The sequence below is a fragment of the Pelophylax lessonae genome, assembly GCF_965119305.1.
Source record: "Pelophylax lessonae genome assembly, chromosome: 1".
Classification (NCBI taxonomy): Eukaryota; Metazoa; Chordata; class Amphibia; order Anura; family Ranidae; genus Pelophylax; species Pelophylax lessonae.
Window position 1 is genome coordinate 306,877,058 of NC_138768.1, and position 18,090 is coordinate 306,895,147.

At 41.2% G+C, this 18,090-nt stretch overlaps 1 protein-coding gene across 6 annotated transcripts in view; it reads left to right on the top strand.

Moving 5' to 3' along the window:
- Positions 1-18,090, top strand: part of EMID1 (EMI domain containing 1) — a 163,887-nt gene that overhangs the window by 101,947 nt on the left and 43,850 nt on the right. For 5 of the 6 annotated variants that reach the window (XM_082265842.1, XM_082265843.1, XM_082265839.1 and 2 more), the window contains 4 exons: positions 1,210-1,271; positions 1,357-1,471; positions 4,249-4,293; positions 6,895-6,984. In XM_082265842.1, the coding sequence (XP_082121968.1) occupies positions 1,210-1,271; positions 1,357-1,471; positions 4,249-4,293; positions 6,895-6,984 (312 nt within the window). The remainder of the gene's footprint in view (positions 1-1,209; positions 1,272-1,356; positions 1,472-4,248; positions 4,294-6,894; positions 6,985-18,090) is intronic. The other variant, XM_082265841.1, reaches the window with a different exon arrangement.

An 18,090-nucleotide genomic window follows, 5' to 3' on the forward strand; every position in this document is an offset into this window, starting at 1 on the left:
ATATGTGATATGTGATATAAGCATCCCAGAATGACTGCCAGGGTGGTGGCAATTAAAAAAAATGAATAAACACAGAGAAAAAAAATGCAATTTACCGGAGGGGGTAGGGCAATCTTTAAACAGAACTAACTTTTAAGTTTTGGAAGTTAGGTTCCGCTTAGGTACCAGGACTAAATATCCCTACTACATTACACTGTCCTTATCCAGCATTGTTCTGTGGTATTGTCAGTACATGTGTGATGTTACGTACTATTATCAAAGTAGATCTAATCTCAATCACCAAAATCTCATTCAAGCTTTGACATGTTTTTGTCATTTCTGAAGTTAATTGAAATAATTTTAAATCTGCAGCTTTTATTAAAATAATATCTGGTGATCAAGTCAAGTGGGACCTTGTTCAGGCACATTCTGTTATAGTGTAATTTTTTTATCCTTTGTTGTTTTTCTGTGTTGTCACCCTGTCACATGTGGCCCTGTTGGAGACTACAAGTGGCCATTACGACATATTTTGTGCAGACATGGTGCACTGTTGTCACTATCAGAAAGCCAATAGAATAATGCTGTGGAGCATTCCATATTTTTCTTTTATTGGAAATAAAGCTCTAAAGGTTTTTTTTTACTTGATACATAAATTGTTTTTCCATAGACAGAGAAAATCGGGTGATCATAAACAATCTCATAGCTGCAAGCATGCAACAATACTGTATACTTTTTTTTGACATTGTAAAACCTCTTCATGACCAAAGAGAAATGGGGAGAACCTCTCAACTCAAAATGCTTAGCATCATTTTATTGGCCAAAGATGAGTGTTAGGCCAGCCATACACGATGCAAAATTTTTTGAACGATTCCCCCATCAACACAAACAGGGGAATCCCTCCTGACGAGCAATTGTCTGCTCCTGGTGGGGAAAGCTGTCCCTCTGGGAGAAGACAGTGATTATTGCTAGCGGCTATAGCAGCTGCTAGTGATAATCGTAAGAGAATTCGGCAGACTGGTTGTACCCAAGCAGATCGATCGATCAACTTGGTATATTCAGCCTGCCCATTAATGGTTCAAATCTCAGCCGGAACCGGCTGAGAATTGAACTGTGTATGGCCAGCCTTTGGTGCTGGGGATCATTCAGAAAAAAAAGAAAAATTGATTGTGATTGTGTTTTATTATTTAACTATTAAAATATCTTTTAATCCATCTTTTTCCTTGCACATAGGATGTCTAAACTGCAGTCAGATTCCAGATCTAAGTGAACGCCTGAGCACTTTGGAAGCCAAGGTATTCTGAATAATTGTGGTATAATTTATATGTTTGTTGTTCACACTGTGTATCAGTGAAATTAACCATCTACTTCTGTCATTAGGTTGCCATGATTGCAGCATCCGATGCTGTTCAAGGGACTCCATCTCTACCTCAGTCAGCAGGGCTGTGGGGAAGCCCACAAACTCGTGGTAGTCCTGGGGAGGTGGGCATAAAGGGTAGGATTTATGTAGTGTTTACAGCACATTCATTTCACTTTAAATCATTTCATTGTTTTGTCCTAATGTGTTTTACTATAAAGAAGAACTGTAGATGTGTATTTAACTGATTAAGAGAAGCTGCATGACATAAGTTATTATAAAAACCTACAAATATCACAAAGTGAATTTAAGTGCTTGTAAATCCTTACATATACCCAGTGAAGTGACTGGCCTCAGGTGATACACAGACATGAAACAAATCTTCCTACATCAGTTGTACCTGTTTATCTGTAGCAGTCTTTCTCCTACATGCTTTCAAAGTGCAGAATAAATATGGCATCTGTCAGCTCTGAAAGACAGGGGGTGGAGAGCTGAAGTTACATCAGTTAGGATAGTTCCGATTGCTGATTGGAGGGAAAGGACACACCCCCAATCACACAACTCACAGGAACAGAGCTGAGGCTGTTAATCAGTTGAAGTCCCTCCCCTGTCAACTTTTTTCTGTTGATGTCAGGAAAATTTGTCAGAATTGATTTGTGCTGATAGCAGAGGAACGAGGCAGCAGATGGAAATGACTGGATTGAGACAAGCACACACTATAGAGAGATACTGCATGCTTTGCATAGGTGTGCGCAGCCTATTGCATTAGGGTGTGCACCCCAAAGTTTAAATACACATGCATGTGTTTGCCTACATGTACATGGCCCTGATACATTACTCTCCCTGCTGGCAAAGTGAAATAGAAGTGTGTGGCACTTCTCTTATGGCAGAGCAGGTCCGAGGGAGATCTTTCCCATCTCCTCACTGGCAAACAGAGCGATAATGCTAATGTGCCCTAGGGGATTAGGGTGTGCCCAGGCACACCCGGCACACCCTGTGCGCACGCCTATGATGCTTTGTTCATATATTATGTCTGAGGTTTACAACCACTTTAAGCATCAAAAGCAATAAAGCTTAAGATTAGGTATGACAATTTTTACATAGTTACATTGGTCCAGTTTGGACCCAGACGTTAGTGGAGATCACTTTAGGAGTAGTACCTACTACAGTGATTTCCAGCTTCCTCGGGCATTGTCCAAGTATGGCACAAACATGCTTACATTAGTCCAAGCTGGACTAATGTAACTATGTAAAAATTGACAGATAGCCCGACCACCGCACACCTCACCCAGCTCGAGCAAGTAGCATGTAAAAATCAGCTTGATTCATCCAGACCACAACTCCAACATATTTTGCCCCACCCTCAAATCTTATTTGCTTTGGGTCTGGATGGACCTTTCCTCAGCCTGCACCATAACTAGACAGCAGCATCCCATTTATCAGACCTTGACAGCCTGATCAGGGACCCTGAAGCATTTTCATGGGCCACTATGTAAAAATTGACATTCATAAACTTCAGCTTTAATATTTTTTGTATGTTTCTCACTTTGTGTACACGAGTTTGTAGAGGTAAATCTCCATGATTTGTATCTGCATCTAATGCTGTAAATTATAAAGAGCTAAAAGCATTCCCTGTTCCCTGTCAGCAGTTCTTGGGAGGGGATTTGGGGTTTTGAAGGATACTCCAAAACTGAACGTATTGCTAGAAGAGGACTCTTCTTACTTAACAGCTGTTGCACTAGTATAGGTAAACTTGAACAGTCCACGGTTCATGGCTGGGGACCATTATTTGTATGAGTGCAGGTAAAGTTAGACTGGAACAATCCACATTTCACTGGTGGGGACCATGAAGTAGTATGAGCACAACTAGGGGCTTTACCTACTAGATCCTGGTACACAGACAGTCCATAGGTACAGCCTCTTGTAAAGTATCCCAACTTCCAGTTAAAGGGGGGGGGGCAGGGGCATGCAGCCCCTCTCCTCTTAACTCACTGATTCACCCCAACAGGGGGAAAAAGACCAACTCCTCAGGGCTCCAGGCTATTTAACAGCAACCCAGCTCCATCTGGGCACATCTCCCCAAGGATTGACAAGGCCCTGCTTAATATTCAGACTGATTATTTTCATTCTCCTGCCCTAAACTCTAGAAATTTCTTATACTCTAAAGACAAGGAAAAATAATTAAACTCTTAACCTGCTCTGAGCAGACCGAACCAAACAATTACTGCAACTGTAATTACTGCAGAAGCCAAAAACTAAACTTACCTAGTAGCTCAACTAGGAGGGTGCTACACATACAGTATCTGTGAAAAAAGGCATCATTTGATCACTTTAATTCAATGGACAGGTTGGAAGGTTTTGATAAGTCCACAAGTTTTGGCACATGTTGTATATCAGATTTTTATATATATATATGGCCTTTTAAAGCATGCAAAAAAATTATCAAATGGAAAACTTGTGATTGTGATTGATTTTAAAGATAAAAAACAGCAAACGTGTAAAGAAAAAAAAATAAATAAGAAAAAGTCAAAATTGATGAATCTAAAGCTGCTCAAAAGTAGAATAATGAATAGCCATATATGTGTTAGTCTTATGTTTCGATATGCAGTTGTTTCTTTATTTATGCTATTTATATGACATTTGCCTGTCTGCAGTGACGTAAAAGATTTGGAGAAAAGATGTGTCACAGGACACTGCACACATGTGAGAAAGGAAGGATTTTGTCACAGGAAAGGTGGATCTCCGTCCTGTGTGGTCAGTGCAGTGCCAGTAAATCTCATATGTTAACCTCTTACACATGTCCGTGTGACCCACACTGCAGTGGTATGATTTGTTAGCTCTTCTTGATGACAATTTGAGTTGACACTATCTTCCTCTCCACCGCATTTATCTTAACCAATATTCTTATCTTGCAGGATCTATGACACCAGCATCGAGAGACTCCTTAATAGCTCAGGAAGGTGAGAAACAGGGTGACTGGTATTGTCATATTTAGAGTTCATACTGCCCTAGGCACACATGAATGATAACACCATTTTATGCATGCTTCACCACTTTGTCAATAAAGTTATTGTGAAAGTATTTTTCTGGAAGTGAAAACCCTTACACATATTTAGTGGCAGCAAGATGCCTGCTTTTTATACAGAGTTACCATTGAACAGTACAGTCTACTAATTAAAGCATGAAAAGAAAATATACACTGCTCAAAAAAATTAAAGGAACACTTGGAAAACACATCAGATCTCAATGGGGAAAAAACCTCATGCTGGATATCTATACTGATATGGACTGGGTAATGTATTAGGAATGAAAGGATGCCACATCGTTTAAAGGAAATGAAAATGATCAACCTACAGAGGGATGAATTCAAAGACACCCTGAAAATCAAAGTGAAAAAAGGATGCAGCAGGCTAGTCCATTTTGCTAAACTTTCATTGCACCAACTCAAAATGGTACTCAGTAATTCTAATAGCCCCCACCTACTTGTATGCATGCGTGACAACGTCGGGGCATGCTCCTAATGTGAGCACGGATGGTGTCCTGGGGTATTTCCTTCTAGATCTGGACCAGAGCATCACTGAGCTCCTGAACAGACTGAGGTGCAACCTTGCAGCGTCAGATGGATCAAAACACAATGTCACAGAGGTGTTCTATTGGATTTAGGCCAGGCGAGCTTGGGGGCTATTCACTTGTATCAATTCCTTCATCCTCCAGGAACTGGCTGCATACTCTCGCCACATGAGGCTGGGCATTGTTGTGCACCAGGAGGATGCCAGGACCCACTGCACCAGCGTAGGGACTGACAATGGGTCCAAGGATTTCTTCCTGATACCTAATGTCAGTCAGGGTGCCATTGTCTAGCCTGTAGAGGTCTGTACATCCCTCCATGGATATGCCTCCTCAGAGCATCACTGACCCACTACCAAACTGGTCATGCTAAATAATGTTACAGGCAGCATAACGTTCTCCATGGCTTCTCCAAACCCTTTCACGTCTGTCACATGTGCTTAGGGTGAACCTGCTCTCATCTGTGAAAAGCACAGGGTGCCAGTGGGGGACCTGACAATTCTAGTGTTCAATGGCAAATGCCAATCGAGCTCCACGGTGCCGGGCAGTGAGCACAGAGCCCAATTGAGGTCGTCGGGCCCTCAGGCCACCCTCATGCAACCTATTTCTGCTTGTTTGGTCAGAGACATTCACACCAGTGGCCTGTTGGAGGTCATTTTGTAGGGCCCTGGCAGTGCTCACCCTGTTCCTCCTTGCACAAAGGAGCAGATATTGATGCTGATGAGTTAAGGACCTTCTTTGGCCCTGTCCAGCTCTCTTAGAGTACCGGTAACTGCCTGTCTCCTGGAATTTTCTCTGTGCTCTTGAGACTGTGTTGGGAGACACAGCAAACCTTCTGGCAATGGAACGTATTGATGTGACATCCTGGAGGAGTTAGACTGCCAGTGCAACCTCTATAGGGTCAACGTATCAGCTCATGCTACCAGTAGTGACACTGACCCTAGCCAAACACAAAACTAGTGAAAAACTGTCAGAAAAGATGAGTAGGGAAAAAAATTTCAGTGACCTCCACCTGTAAAACCATTCTGTTTTGGAGGTCATCTCATTGTTGCCCATCTTGTGCCCCCGTTGTTAATTTCATTAACAGCAAAGCAGCTGAAACTGATTAACAAGCCCCCTTTTCTACTTAACTGACCATATCCATATTCCAGGAGTTTAATTGACATGATGCTATACTCTGATTAAAAGGTGTTCCTTTAGTTTTTTTGAGCAGGGTAGATAAATGTGTGTTTCTTGAGTTGCAGAAAGACCTGCGACTACCCCCAGCTTAATTTTTCTGCTGGATTTATCCATAAAATGAAAAAATGAGAGACTACAAATATGCTTTGGTGATGTCATTCCGATTCCTCTTAGTGCTTTTGTGCACTTACAAGATTGTATATTGTAAACATAGACATACTTATTAGTGTCGGTTCACACTGATCCGACCCAACTTCGGGCGGCTAATGCCGTCACCCGTGCACTGCGACTTCGGCGCGGCTTGCAACGACTTCACATAATGGAAGTCAATGCAAGTCGCTCCGACTTTGCAAAAAAAAAAGGTGGAGGAACCTTTTTCTAAGTCGGAGCGACTTGAGTCGCTCCTATTAGAACGGTTCCATTGCACAGCATGGGCCGCTACTTGTCAGGCGACCAAGTCGCCTGACAAGTCGGAACAGTGTGAACCGTCACTTACAGTCCATTGTTTAAAAATGATCATATTTACCAGTGTTGGAAACAAAAGTCCTGCATGCTACGTTTTTGTTCACTAACCTGTGTTTTCCCATTCAAAGCAAACAAATAAGATCTATCATTGTATTTTGTAAAATGCACATGTACACATTATATAGGTTATTTTATTAGTAAAATTTGGTTATTTCAATGTTAACATGTTGTTGTGAATCATACTAATTTAAGACAGGCACTGTAGAGGAACATTTGTGTAAAAGTAGAGGAAAACAAGTTCTATGGTAGATCTATTTAGTGTGTTAGATACTCACTGTTCTTTCTTTCAGGAATGAGCACAAGAAAAGGTTCAATAGGGCCAGTAGGTACTCCAGGAGGCCAAGGATCTTCAGTAATAAAAGGCCCAGCGGGACCACCAGGTAGGACAGCAATGTTACTGATTAACACCTTCATGCTGCCTTCCAGCGGTCCTTTCAGTGAGTGGGCTTTAATGCAGAAAGGTGGAGTAGCTTCCCAATCACGCACCTGCTGTAATTGGCTATCACAGTGATCACATGATTGGGAAGAAAACACAAAAATCCCCCTCTGTGCACACAGGTGTATCCAGCCAAAATTAATCTTCATCACCAGTGATATTGAACATATGTAGCCGGGATCTGTGCAGCTGCCCCTTTAACTTATCTGACCAAGGTCTTGGACACAATCTGTACAACAAGAGAAAAAAAAGGGAAGCTCAGCCTAGCACAGTGTAGCAGATTTTCCAGGCATTGGGCCTGATGTGGGTCTGCCATGGTTACCGGTGACACCTTCAGCCCATTTAGGCTGATTACCCCAGTGTGAGATTGGAGACAATGACCGTTCCGGCATCTTCGTTTTGTTTATTTGATAATGGGGATGGGAGAAGGGAATGAGTGGGATACTCCTCTGGCTCAACTAGGTACAACTTGGGACACTCTGAAAAAAATGCCTTAGAGCGCTGTCTTGACGCCGGCTGGATGCCGACCAATGCTTGCTGGCGCTTGAAAAATACTGAACTGCTGAACTGCACTTGGACTTGACTTTTGGCACTCTAGTTAGCTCAAAAGGTCCTGGACTGTACTGTGGTGACTCTTGACACTCTGACCAGCTCCAAAGTACTAGAATACAGCTCCCTCCAGTCCTACCTGACCGAGGTAGCTCCTTGTAACTGCTGGTGCTGCTGCAACTCTCAACCCTGTACACTGGTCCCTGCACGCTGTACACTTTAACTCTTCAGGGCCCAACCGCTGGCGCCCCCTTTACACTTCAGGGTCCTCTCACTAGGCACCCCCACTATACTTCAGGGTACTCTTACTAGGCACCCCCTCTGAACTAGGCACCCCCTTTACCGCTAGCTGGCTCCTGGATCCCTTGGACCTTCACTGAAGTGGTCCCCTCTCACCAAGGCAGACCCCCAGGGGCAGTTTACAGTACTCACGAACTGGGAGTGCTTTCCTGAAACTGGACCCCCTCAGCTCTGCTGGTCCTTGGCACACCGGATCCTCTCTGCAGCTCAGCTCACTCCATCCCCTCAGGCAAGCCACCCGGGACACTCGATCCTGCTGACAGGAAGAGAGACAGCCATACTCTCCCTCCGGGGACTCTGCTTCCCACCAAAGAAGCTGCGTCATGCGCTCCCCTCAAACTTATAACCACTCCCAGAATCCTGTGCGGCAGAATCTGCCTTTCTGGTGTAGATACAGGCCTGAATGTGCCACTGATTGGGTTTCCTCCATTGCCCAATGAGAACCTTCTCATGCCAGTGGGGAGACTCCCCAGTCTCAATAGCCACACCTGGGAGACATGACAGTCCAGCTGAAAATCATGGCCCTGCTGTTAGGCAGCCAAGGCCCACTATACTTTGCCTAGCACCTACCTTGTAGGGTGCTACATCAGTAAATTTTATTAAAATAGAGATAAATCTATAAAATACCACTCATATGATTTCAACTTGTATGTAGTCATATCATTATGAATGGTGAACATTAGTTGTTACAGTCCTTCTCCAACATAGCCAGATCGCCTGGATCATCAACCAGGACCAGAGCAGGAGACCAGCTGACTCACTAACAAGAGAGGCATGCTGGTAAGACAGTCAGGTGACCCATTTTGGAGGCGTGGCCTCCTTCCTCAGATATGCCAACGGGTCTGTCTCCCTCCCCTAGCAGCCAAGCTCCAAACCTAACTTAGTTAGGGGAGGGAGACAGACCTAAACCTGACTGATCAGAGGTATTCTGATGCAAGTCTGTTTTCATCTGGCCCCCGTAGATTATACAAGGGTCTGCAAAGATCTGATATGTTTGTGCAGAAAAAAACTGAATGAAACACTTATAGTCCCTTGTACTTATTTAAAAAAATTAATAAATAAAATTAGGTTTTAAGGTCCAATTGCCATCTCATGGTCTAACGGGCTGTGCTGTGTAAATCTCAGAACTGGGTAGACAGATAAATACCCTTCTTGCGGGTAAAACAGCTTCCATATGTTTATTTCAGTTGTAAGCTTTTAAAGCTTAACTTGAGTCAAAGCTGTTATTTTAGTTTTGGATAAATTGGAAAGGGGTTACATTCTCCATCTCATTTCTGTATTCTGATCTGATAGGGAATATTTCCACCCACATTTCTAATTTTTATTTTATTTTTATTTCTTTGTGGACCCTGAAGATTTATGGTAACTACTTGCCTACTTGTCCTGTTATCAGAATGTCAAAGCATGGTTAATCTCTGAAATGGTGACATAGAACACAGCATAAATATATTTTTAGTTGAGTGGGAAAGGGTTAAAACCACCGGGAAGTTTTTATTTCTGGGTCTTCCTATTCTTGTGACATTCACTCCCCTCATTTCTTGTTCTAGTGTCACCGGATAAACAAAGCAGCCCAAAAATATCCCAGTTTTACAACAGTAAAAAGGTTCTAATCTTTCAACACTGTCCAAGACCCAAATATAAGTGTATTGGCTGCAGTTAAGCTTTTTATATTAGGCTTATAATATTAAAATTGGAAATATGCAACTATTTGTACTTTTAACCAGAGCTGTAACTAGAATTTTTTTGGATCATTAGTTCTTTTTATTTTGCAACAAGACTGCCCTCTTCTGTGTTTTACTTGAAATGTCACTTACTAAGGCTTAGCCGTTTTGTTTGTAATAGGAAAGTTAACTGTTACTGATGAAGACTGATGGAGTAATTATAGTATAAATAAATTACATGTTTAAACCTTCATTTGTAGAAACTTTAAAAAATATTGTTATTCTGAATGTTAGTAGTACAATAGATTTGTTTGCACATGATTGCCTTGTTTCCTAATATTATACCTTTAAGATGCACGGTAGCAGAAGCAGTTTCTGTTATTGGATTTATCTTTGAGACAGGTGACATAACAAGGAATACAAGGAAAAGGCTTTCTTATTCAGTACCATGGACAGTATTACCTACTTTAGCACCTCATGCCAAGGTGTACCGTATTAAACTCGTAGATCACAAAATATAACTGGCATTTTGTGAGGCTGTCAAAGGCCTCTTACGTCTTCTTTGTGATTAAAATGCCTACTTATCATAAAGCGTAATGACACATAAAATTTATACCGGTTCTGTGGCTCATTTATTTAGATAAAGAACTAATACTAATTAAGCACATAACCTGTATTTTAGAGATTATTACAGTGCATTGCGAAAGTATTCGGCCCCCTTGAACTTTTCGACCTTTTGCCACATTTCAGGCTTCAAACATAAAGATATAAAACTGTAATTTTTTTTGAAGAATAAACAAATGGGACACAATCATGAAGTGGAACGAAATTTATTGAATATTTCAAACTTTTTTAACAAATAAAAAACTGAAAAATTGGGCGTGCAAAATTATTCAGCCCCCTAAGATAATACTTTGTAGCACCACCTTTTGCAGCGATTACAGCTGTAAGTCGCTTGGGGTATGTCTCTATCAGTTTTGCACATCGAGAGACTGAAATTTTTGCCAATTCCTCCTTGAAAAACAGCTCGATCTCAGTGAGGTTGGATGGAGAGCGTTTGTGAACAGCAGTTTTCAGTTCTTTCCACAGATTCTCGATTGGATTCAGGTCTGGACTTTGACTTGGCCATTCTAACACCTGGATATGTTTATTTGTGAACCATTCCATTGTAGATTTTGCTTTATGTTTTGGATCATTGTCTTGTTAGAAGACAAATCTCTGTCCCAGTCTCAGGTCTTTTGCAGACTCCATCAGGTTTTCTTCCAGAATGGTCCTGTATTTGGCTCCATCCATCTTCCCATCAATTTTAACCATCTTCCCTGTCCCTGCTGAAGAAAAGCAGGCCCAAACCATGATGCTGCCACCACCATGTTTGACAATGGGGATGGTGTGTTCAGGGTGATGAGCTGTGTTGCTTTTACGCCAAACATAACGTTTTGCATTGTTGCCAAAAAGTTCGATTTTGGTTTCATCTGACCAGAGCACCTTCTTCCACATGTTTGGTGTGTCTCCCAGGTGGCTTGTGGCAAACTTTAAACTACACTTTTTATGGATATCTTTAAGAAATGGCTTTCTTCTTGCCACTCTTCCATAAAGGCCAGATTTGTGCAGTATATGACTGAGTGTTGTCCTATGGACAGAGTCTCCCACCTCAGCTGTAGATCTCTGCAGTTAATCCAGAGTGATCACGGGCCTCTTGGCTGCATCTCTGATCAGTTTTCTCCTTGTATGAGCTGAAAGTTTAGAGGGATGGCCAGGTCTTCGTAGATTTGCAGTGGTCTGATACTCCTTTCATTTCAATATTATCGCTTGCACAGTGCTCCTTGGGATGTTTAAAGCTTGGGAAATCTTTTTGTATCCAAATCCGGCTTTAAACTTCACAACAGTATCTCGGACCTGCCTGGTGTGTTCCTTGTTCTTCATGATGCTCTCTGCGCTTTAAACGGACCTCTGAGACTATCACAGTGCAGGTGCATTTATACGGAGACTTGATTACACACAGGTGGATTCTATTTATCATCATGAATCATTTAGGTCAACATTGGATTATTCAGAGATCCTCACTGAACTTCTGGAGAGAGTTTGCTGCACTTGAAGTAAAGGGGCTGAATAATTTTGCAAGCCCAATTTTTCAGTTTTTTATTTGTTAACAAAGTTTGAAATATCCAATAAATTTCGTTCCACTTCATGATTGTGTCCCACTTGTTGTTGATTCTTCAAAAAAAATTACAGTTTTATATCTTTGTTTGAAGCCTGAAATGTGGCAAAAGGTCGAAAAGTACTTTCGCAATGCACTGTAGAAGGAAAAGTTGGGTACCTGCTATGCAACCCTTCAAAAGTTTAAGATTTGGATAACTCTGTAAGCTCTCTGAGGGCAGGGACTGATGTGAATGTGCAATATATATCTAAATTGCTGTGTAAATTCATGGCACTATATACAGTAAGTACCTGTAATAAATAATAATAAATGATTATGAACTACCAACCAATTTCTTATTTATTTAAAGTATACCTCAATTTATTATTTTATAATATTTTTCAATAATAAAGGAATATACAGTGTGTGTGTGTGTGTATATATATATATATATATATATATATATATATATATATATATATATACAGTATCTCACAAAAGTGAGTACACCCCTCACATTTTTGTAAATATTTTATTATATCTTTTCATGTGACAACACTAAAGAAATATTACTTTGCTACAATGTAAAGTAGTGAATGTACAGCTTGTATAACCGTGTAAATTAGCTGTCCCCTCAAAATAACTCAACACACAGCCATTAATGTCTAAACCGCTGGCAACAAAAGTGAGTACACCCCTAAGTGAAAATGTCCAAATTGGGCCCAATTAGCCATTTTCTCTTTTCGTTGTCATGTGACTCATTAGTGTTACAAGGTTTCAGGCGTGAATGGGGAGCAGGTGTGTTAAATTTGGTGTTATCACTCTCACTCTCTAATACTGGTCACTGGAAGTTCAACTTGGCACTTCATGGCAACGAACTCTCTGAGGATCTGAAAAAAAGAATTGTTGCTCTACATAAAGATGGCCTAGGCTATAAGAAGATTGCTAAGACCCTGAAACTGAGCTGCAGCATGGTGGCCAAGACCATACAGCGGTTTAACAGGACACACTGCATCAATTTGGTCTGCACGGCTGTCGTCCCAGAAGGAAGCCTCTTCTAAAGATGATCCACAAGAAAGCCCACAAACAGGCCACCAGGCTGACCCCCCATCCCTTCAACCTCTGCAGCAATGCTACCAGCACTCATATCTCTATTTCCCAAAGACAACCTCTGCATATGACGATGAGCACGTGCACTCAATCTCTTTGGTTGACCATGGTGAGACCTGTTCTGAGTGGAACCTGTCCTGTTAAACTGCTGTATGGTCTTGGCCACGGTGCTGCAGCTCGGTTTCAGGGTCTTGGCAATCTTCTTTAGCCTAGGCCATCTTTATGTAGAGCAACAATTCTTTTTTTCAGATCCTCAGAGAGTTCGTTGCCATGAAGTGCCATGTTGAACTTCCTGTGACCAGTATAGAGTGAGAGCGATAACACCAAATTTAACACACCCGCTCCCCATTCACACCTGGGACCTTGTAACACTAACAAGTCACATGACACCGGGGAGGGAAAATGGCTAATTGGGCCCAGTTTGGACATTTTCATTTAGGGGTGTACTCACTTTTGTTGCCAGCGGTTTAGTCATTAATGGCTGTGTTGAGTTATTTTGAGGGGACAGCACATTTACACTGTTATACAAGCTGTACGTTCACTACTTTACATTGTAGCAAAGTGTAATTTCTTCAGTGTTGTCACATGAAAAGATATAATAAAATATTAACAAAAATGTGACACCTCTGACTCGCTGTGAGCCCCAATTCATAAATTAAGTATTGTCCTTACAATTACTTCTTTCTCATAGTGTGATACATTGATTATTTTGGATACAGCTCTAAAAAAATATAACCACCTTCCCCGTTTCCTACGTTGCTCCACTTCAATGCTCTCCCAGACTACAAGAAGCTTACTTCTTTTTTTTCTTTTTTTATACTTTTTTTTTTTATTAGGATTTTTTTCCTGATTCCAGGATACATTGGCTCTTAGTGGCAGTCATAGATATATGTTGGAGGATGGATGAATCAATTAAATAAGAAGATATAACATCTACAGAAGTACAGTACACAAAAAATATAGTTGATGAAACTTTTCCATTAGTCTGTCCCTTGAGGAAATTGGTGTATATGGGTATAAGACAAACAACAAGGGAAGCACAAATCCTAGCCCAATTACGTCTTTATTGAAATGAAGTAAGAAAACAAAAAAAAATAATCACTATGCCTTTAAAACAAGTCTTGGGGGCCTGTCCCCTCTTTCTCGAGAAAGAAGGGACATGCCCTCAAAACACTCAAAACACATCGTAATCATGGTAACCTGCTACGCTCTTTTAGGAAGTGCTCTGTGTATCGGCACAACATTTTGAGCCCTCCACAATCTTTTTGTGTATCCAGCACTAGCACTGCAGGCAGATGTAGCGTCCTTCCAGCAAATCTGCACTAGCATTTAGGAGAGGAACATTCAAGTTGCAGGAGGAGTTTGAGCTCTGGTCTTTGTCATCTTACACTCTGCTGTGGTATCTTAAAGGCATGCTGATTATTTGAGCATGTGAGTGCAATTATTTATTTTTTTTTACTTTCCATTTCAATAACAAGGTAATTGCGCTTCCCTTGTTGTTTTTCTTGTTTTCATGTTGTCCACACTACCTTGTTACTACCTAAGGGATGTCTGCAGACGCATAGGTGCCTAAAAAAGAGGACATTGCTGTCATAGTGTGGCTTACTCATTAAAAACGCCTGAGCGCATCATTGGGATCAGTTCTTTGTGTATATGGGTATGAACTGGAACATTTTTTCCAGTCATATTCCTAAAGTTTCGGTAATTTTTTTTTCCTTTTATGTTTTAGGGCCCTGGGTTCATTGCTTTTTATATGACTAAGAAGTGCATAATATTTAGATATGTTTTTTAAAGTAAGGACCTAGAGAAGCTTATTCTAGTGCAGAATTCTGGAATTCTACTTCATTGCTAAAATTGGATTCAATAGAGAGGACCTTCACCATGCCACCTCCTAAATATACAAAAACAACATGGAACAAAAAAGTTGGATTCAATAGACAGGACCTTCACCATGCCACCTCCTAAATATACAAAAACAACATGGAACAAAAAAGTTGGATTCAATAGACAGGACCTTCACCATGCCACCTCCTAAATATACAAAAACAACATGGAACAAAAAAGTTCCCAAAACCAGGTGGACTGAATTGGCACACCAGGAAGCTACATGTTGTAAAACCATAAAGCTTTACTTTACAAAAAGTTACAATTCGAAGTCATTATACTAAAAAAGCCACACCCAACAACATTGTTTTGTAGCAACGTGCTACCCAGCCCTTAGATGGAATAAAGAGAGGGCACTCAGTTATATATTGAAATCCATTCTGTGGTAATTATATCCATTATATCAGTGTCCCCATGTTCTCCATACTCAGAGGTCAACGTGTTTCTCGAGACTTTTTGCTTCGTCTAGACTGGTTGGATGTGTGTTGCACTAAGATATGAAACAAAAACACATATAAATATATACTTTCATACAATGTTTAACATAAATACAATGTATTAAACACTGGATGCTTGCCTTGTAAACTACGCATAGTCCATGCAATGAATTGCTGAACAGGTCTGTGAGGCGAACAAAGAAGCAAAAAGGAACCTCTACACCCAGAAAAAATCCGGGCAGCCATGGCAGATCTCTCAATTAATTATAACCTGCACCAATATGGAATGGAAAGACTAATAATTACACACAATTCTTTGTAACTTCCATTATCTGCCAAGTATAAAGTACCATGCCTCTCAGCAAAACTTATCACAGCCATCACTAATAACATATTGTAATGCAGCATGTCTCGGCTGACGGTATTGAAAAGCCAGCTTATTGTAATATTAAACTCCTGTTACAGGTTATAAAAGGTTTTAAAGGTGTTATGATCAAAACAGCTATTACAAATATTTTAGTCCATAAATATCCCAATGTACCCATCTGGAAACTTATCAAATGTCTGTAGCTTGCTCATGACCAAAAGTGGATGTACTGTGTGAGAGTTCCAGTGCTTCATCCAGGACCACAATATGGAGAGTACTGCTTTGTGGGGAAAACATGCACTATGAGACGAAATGTAAGGAGGGGATCATCCAGTTAGCCGTCCCTTTTGGTCACCAAAAAGGTGACCAGAAGGGTCACTAAAATGGACATTGGCACCGCTTATTCAACACCCAAGCCGTCTAACAGTGTTTGCACATGCAACTAAGATTGCGGGTGAGATCTCTTCCCTCCATCATCCATTCAACAGCATGGACTCTGACTAATCAGTTTTGGGGGATAACATCTTAGACCAGAGGACAGAGCTGAAACATTCTGCCTTCAATACCCTGCTTCAACACGATTTATCCTTGCTTCCTGTAAGGAAGGACATAGAGAACATGTTTGAGCACATGGAAGGCTCCCACAAGTGAGACACGTCCAAACTCCATGTAGGGCTGTGAAGCAACCACCAATGCCTGGAGGAGATTGAAACCACCACAACATCTTCGTATACGCAGAATTCCGGCTCCAATAATTAGTCAGAACTCATTACGCTTATATAGAGGGTCTGTGCCTGTCCCCAACCTGACCCCACCACGAGATGCCCTGTGCCAGGTCCATCTTTTTCATCAGAAGAAGCAAATCTAGACAAAAGTTCAGGACGAAAGGGTCCCAGATTTGACAGTGAATCAATTACTTTCTCTACTTTTTTCCCAGATTTTTCAATATACACCCTGCGTCAGTGCCAGATGCTACAGCTGTTAACCAGGCCTCTGCAGGAGCTAACATCCAATATTGCTGGGGCTACCCATTTCACTTAGTCATACACAGGAAGAAAGAATCATATTTTGCATTCCCCAACAGACCTTCCTGCTCTCCTAAAAGCTTTGGCCCTGCCTAAATTTGAGCTGGAACCATTTGGAAGCATCTGCCCTTTTTGGGAAAACTTTGAAGGGAGTGAATGATTCCTCCTAAGGAGCCTTGTGCCTAGAATACCTTATGATCATCAGGATCTCTGGCAGAATGCCAGCGACCAAATTCCATTGTTATTTCTTGAGGTTTCTGTTCTGTTTATAATATTTGACTTTATTTTTTTAATGCTTGATATGGACAGCTGTTCATAGAGTAGCTCAGAGGTGATCTCTCAATATGACCTCCCTTACTAGCAATTCTACCAGAAAGGGGAATGCCCCAGGGGACCTTTGCCCCTTCCATCTTACCCCCCAGCTTGGGACATGGGTCCTTTCTTGCAGAATGTTTTCCTCTGGCCAAATGAACCCCTCACTCATGGCTCCACCTGAGGATATAAGGACCTTCCCCTCTGTACATTTAGCAAAGACTCTGGATGAAAAATACCTAGTTCTCTGTGTTGACCTGAGATATTGCGTATTAAATTGGTGCAACCCTCTGAGTGGGACATGCCACCCAACCCTATGTCAGGAACAGGGGTCCAGCTCGAAGACAAGTTGCTATATCAGTAGCGGAACTACCACCGACCAGCAGGATAGGTACAATTTGCAACATATTTGGTTCTGAAAGCGACTTGTACATCAAATTCAGGTAGTTCTAAAAAATACCACTTTTACACTGTGGCACACTGATGTGCCAAATATAAAATAAAAAAATACTGACAGTTTGTATCTTACAAAAGCGGACCTATTTAAAACCAACTTTCTATTACGTACAGAGAGAGAAACTGCACAGACAGATTTTGTGAAAATGTCTCATATGTGTTGTAAAAGTGGCGCAGCATGTGTAAATTTCAAGTACAAGTTCTAGACAGGTACATAAATTTGGTGCATGCTGCACCACTTTTAGAATGCATGAATGACACTTTTTCGCAAAAATCTGCCTGCGCCGGTTTTTATGGATTTCAGGGTATGTGTTCTTATATTTCTGCTTGCTACCTGTATCCTTACACCTGTTTTGTCCTTTGAGCATTTCAGTGTCATAGTGCCTCTGTTTCCCTTGTGTACCTCTGTGATCTCTTATGGGTTTCAGCCTACCGTCCATTAGCAGCACTTTTATCTGCCGTCTGCTACGGTGTCTCCCAGGATATTTCTTGTCTGTATCCTGTTCAGTGTCTCCCGATATATATATATATATATATATATATATATATATATATATATATATATATATATAATCTGTTTCCTGTTTGGTGTCCCTGTGTACCTCTACCTTAGAGATTCCTGTTTATCTCTTTGCTTTACCACTCACGCCTAGACATTCTGTGTGTCTCTGTGCACCTATTTCCTGTGTCTGTGTGTTTTCCTTGCACATCTGCCAGTTTGGACGGTACTCCTTGCTGTCCAGAGATCTCCCTCAGCACTGCAAGGGATTCTTATCTGTTTATCAGCCCTTAGTTCCCAGTAGCTGCCTGCT